This window comes from Euprymna scolopes, chromosome 8 (genome assembly GCF_053919585.1).
Source record: "Euprymna scolopes isolate OS-2025 chromosome 8, ASM5391958v1, whole genome shotgun sequence".
Lineage (NCBI taxonomy): Eukaryota > Metazoa > Mollusca > Cephalopoda > Sepiida > Sepiolidae > Euprymna > Euprymna scolopes.
Window position 1 is genome coordinate 29,073,015 of NC_136489.1, and position 5,000 is coordinate 29,078,014.

At 33.3% G+C, this 5,000-nt stretch overlaps 1 protein-coding gene across 5 annotated transcripts in view; it reads left to right on the forward strand.

Moving 5' to 3' along the window:
* LOC145283516 (neuropeptide Y receptor type 2-like) overlaps window positions 1-5,000 on the forward strand; it is a 1,003,835-nt gene that overhangs the window by 998,201 nt on the left and 634 nt on the right. For all 5 annotated transcript variants that reach the window (XM_080132357.1, XM_080132358.1, XM_080132354.1 and 2 more), the window contains one exon: window positions 3,499-5,000. This exon is cut by the window's right edge and continues 634 nt beyond it. In XM_080132357.1, coding sequence (XP_079988483.1) covers window positions 3,732-4,898 — 1,167 coding nt within the window. In that variant the 5' untranslated portion in view covers window positions 3,499-3,731 and the 3' untranslated portion in view covers window positions 4,899-5,000. The remainder of the gene's footprint in view (window positions 1-3,498) is intronic.

The window sequence follows — 5,000 nt, forward strand, 5'->3', positions numbered from 1 at the left end:
CACTACGTCCTCTTCACAACCAGATAAACTAAAAGACAACCTGAAACGTTGTGGAATGTCTCTGAGTTCCTGGGAGAGTAAAGCAGAGGATCGCAGAAAATGGAGGAAAGCGTGTTTACTGGGGACCAAAGAATTTAAAAATAACGGCCTTTGTCATACTTTTCGTGCAAATATGAAGGCAAAACACAATAAATATCCACCTAAAAATGAAGTATGACATTGTGGTTTCAGAGCACGCAGCAAAGCAGGGTTATCTGTTCATTCGAGAAGGCATCTTTGACCTACGAGCATATGAATGTTTACTATCAGCGGAGGAGTTGGCCGGACGTCTACAGGATTGCAATTACGCTTACGCATGTGGTATCACAGATCTTTGAGATGCTGAAGATTTCATACTGAGCCCTCATTCATGGTCTTCGATGAGAGAATCCACCATGTATACATATACAGTTATATATGTATACATATTTATATTTATAAGTGTATTTAAATATATACATTTATATTTTTTCTAAAATCCGATTGCTGCATCGGAAAGGCCAGTTAAAAATACATAATATACTTTGTTATTTTCTTTAATTTAATCCCTTTTTTAGAATTTATTAGACAAAATTTAACTTTTATTTTACCGTGCCAATAAATATGATCATCACTGTATATATATATATATATATATATATATATATATATATATATATATATATATATATATATATATATATATATATATATATATATATATATATATATTTGTATATAAATTAATATATATATTTATATATAAATTAATATATATATATATTTATAAATATATATATATATATATATATATATATATATATATATGATGAAAATAATATAATAGTATTCCGACAAAATAGAGACAATAAAAAGGAACAAACCGTATTATGTTTTCACCAATGTTTCGTCTTTATTTCGAGACGTCCTCTGGATGAAGAAGTCTCGAAATAATGACGAAACGTTGGTGAACACATAATACGGTTTGTTCATTTTTATTTTCTTTTTCTGTCTTCTCTCTCTCTTTCTCTCTCTCTCTCTCTCTCTATATATATATATATGTATATATATATATATATATAGCATATTTACAATTTAGAGGAAGGTTTTAGAGAGGTTACTTATGTCCTTGAAAACAATTATCTCGACACAAAATTACTTATGTTTTATAATAAATACAGAACTGGGCAACAGCTGCTTAATTCTAATATGCTAATTATGTATAATATCTCCCTGTAATAGATTCCACACAACTAATGTATTTTTCGAATTGAGTTTTCATAGTCAAATGCACATGGCGTATTAGTAGAACAATTCTTTTTACTTTATTATGTTTGACCATTTGCACGTAAATATCTATTAAATTAACGATTGTGTTTCTTCGTGTAAATATCGATGTCTAGCCTATCAACAATTAATGTTAGCGTTACATGGACTTAAACTACTAATAACTACAACTATTTTCAATTTTTAATAAATATCTCAAAACACCTTATGTTAAGCCCCACAAATATTTTTTTAATTGATTTAACAAACAAAATCATTTTTTATTATGTAGAAATAGTAAGAGTTTATGAGAAAAAATATCTTTGACAATTTGGAAAGTATTACCATTACAAATAGTATTTACCTTTTACCCAGTAACGGCTTGCAAAATAAGTGTAAAATAATCGCTAAATTTACAAACAATTACTATATTATTACATACACCTTATTTATAGTTAGATATATCATTTCCTCATTAGAATCACAGAAGTATTATCAACGATTTATTTAAGAGCAACCTGTGGTATTCCCTAGAGTCTGAGTGATAAGCCTCCACAGATTTTTAGTACACTCCAAATGGTTCAATAATCTTTGCAGATAGATTTTAATTGTTGCTACAAACGGCTACTTTTGGTTACTTGTTTGTAGCGAACATCGGTATTCACTAAATTAAGGTCACAATAAACCTTTACAAATCCCAGTCCTTTTTACACTCTCTCCCTCTGCGTTTCACAGTTTTTTGATGTTCGTCTAACCGTAATTTTAGTGGATGTCATGTCTCATCTTTGTATATTTTTCACATATATATGAGACCTCATTTTTTCTAGGGTGTTTAACTCAAACACGCAATCTTTGGAGAGTTGAATCGTTTTTGAATAGTGGCTATATACCGTATGGATTAGGTATTCTTGGAGATTTCTCAGACATGCTCTGCATGTGTGGTATAAAACTGCCCAAAATTCTGAGTTGTGCCATCTGGTGTTTTGTGCAGATTTCTTGGAGCTGATGTCGTGGTCTGAATAGTGTTTTCGTTGAAAAGTTTTACTTTTCAACGGAAAAACTATTCAGCATAGCATCTTGATATTGCTGTTCATACTTATAACTTTTGCTCGCTATTGTAGTAAACGGACGCTTTCTTTCTACACATTATAGGGATTGTGGGAATTGAAGTTTAAATAATACTCTGCCTTACAAAGAGATGTTGAAACAATACTGGACCATGTCAACTCTATACGTTCTACTATCCATTTTACCATGGAAAAAAGAGGATAACAACAAATTATCATTCCTTGTCGTGCTGGTTACCAGGGAGTTATGCAATTTTTATATTAAAAACCAACTTTCACTGGGCACAGCTTAAACTGCTAATTTCGTTTCACTTACGAAAGTTTCAATTTACTTTTAAACTTACACATTTTCTAATAATCAATTTATGTTTCCTAATAACGGGAGATTCTTAAACCAGACAGTTTCTATTCCTGTATTTTTCGACTTCAAAATCGTCGTGAATATCGAATGTTAATCTACCTTAAATGTTACAGGGTAAGTTTCTAAAAGAGGTGTACTAGAAAATTTACATGTGATGATTTAAAATATATTATCTACAACATATAAACCCTGAGGCTAAGATATATATTCCCTGCTTATTCCCTTTTACTAACTATGTTTTTTTTTATTTTCTCTATTTATACGCAGACTAAAATGACGATAATAACATCTCTTATTATTTGCTGCACAATTCCCCAATCACGGTACTGCATAAAAAGTCGGAAGCTAGCACAGTTGCATATTTAAATTCAATTTCTTTATGCCTTGTTTTAGTTGAATACACAACACAACACACACACACATACACACACACACGAATATAAATATGCGTTTGTATGTGTATGCATATATGTCTATATATGTATATGTGGATAAGAGAGAGGAATAATCTAATTAATGTGTTACATCATTACCAAAAAAACCTTACCCAAATGCCATTAGGATTGCCATATATAACGTACCTTTAAAAGCATATCATGATATTATAGAATATTTATGAGTATATATTTTATATCAAATCACAAAATAATACAAACTGCGCAGTTATAAATAATTCAAAATGATTCTGATATGTATAATTAATTCCTAGATCTTGAATAGATAGTTATAAGTATATTTATTTTCAATTTAATTATGTTTAATTGTATATTTCATTTTTATTTTCAGAAAATGCCTATAAACAAACAGAAGAAGTAAAAAAGAACAACAAGAGCAACAGCAAGAAGAAGAAGAAGAACAATATCAAGAAGAGCAAAAACAAGAATTGCAAACCAAACTTTAATAATTTTAAAGACGTAAACCGAACTGTAGAGATCCAACAAGTTGTTACGGGTCTTTCTAAAATTTAATTTCATACTTTCACTCATTATATTTGTGTTATTTTCACGTAAACTATCAATATGAATCAAACAGAGCACACGTGGTGGAATGTGACTGGAATGAACCCTGGTGTTAGTATAATGTGGCAACCATGGGTACAGTCCACGTGCATTCTCCTTTACAGTCTCATTTTTCTTTTAGGAGTTTCCGGCAACTCCTTGGTCGTGTACGTCGTACTTCGGAATCGAGCCATGCAGACTATCACCAACATATTTATTACAAACCTGGCAATTTCAGACATTTTAATGTGCCTACTTGCCGTGCCGTTCACGCCAATAGGCTTTTATCTAACATCCTGGGTCTTTGGCGAAACTCTGTGTCATTTAGTGCCGATGACGCTTGGACTCAGCGTCTACGTATCGACTCTCACTTCGACAGCAATCGCTATCGATCGATTTTTCGTCATCGTACACCCTTTCCGACCAAGAATGAAGAAGACGACTTGCCTCATGCTTTTGGTGGCAATTTGGATAATCTCAATATCGATTTCGCTGCCTCTTGGCATTTATCAGAAGGTCCAATGGAACGAGGAGGAGGAGATCTATACCTGCACCGAGAACTGGCCTCGAAAGCAATCCCGTCAGTTTTTCACGCTAACCAGCCTCATGTTGCAATATATCGTGCCTTGTTGCATAATCGCCTACTGTTATACGAAGGTCTCTAATGTGCTTAAGAAGCGTGCCAAGGTGAAAATGTCCATGGGTTCGAAATCTCGAGAGAAGGATGAACTGGAGATCAAGAGGAAAAGAAGAACCAACAACATGTTGATCGCTATGGTGTCTATATTTGTCTGCTGTTGGCTACCACTCAATATCTGGCATCTGTTTACAGAATACCAACCACAATATCAAGGGTGGAAGTACTACATCCTGATTTTTTTCATTGCGCATATTGTCGCTATGAGCTCGACCATGTACAATCCTTTCCTTTACGCTTGGATGAACGACAATTTCCGAAAGGAGTTTAAGACTGTCATGCCGTGTCTCTTCAGGGAGACAAACGAGGCGAACGCCAACGGTAATTTTACTCAGTACACCAGCATCGTAGAATCTCATCCCCCTACTCATTGCAATCCGCAAAACTTCAAACGGAATGGCAATGAGACCGAACTCCCCGGAAATGCTTACTTCGACCCCAATACCGAAAAGGTATGTCTTAATATAGAAGAGGAAGAAGAAGCCGCTTAAACAGTGAAACGAAAATGTAAAAAATGACTATACAAACAAAAACAGACTTGCGACGAGAATAGAGGTGAGACGCTAGATCGCAGGAATAATTGAAATGGATGC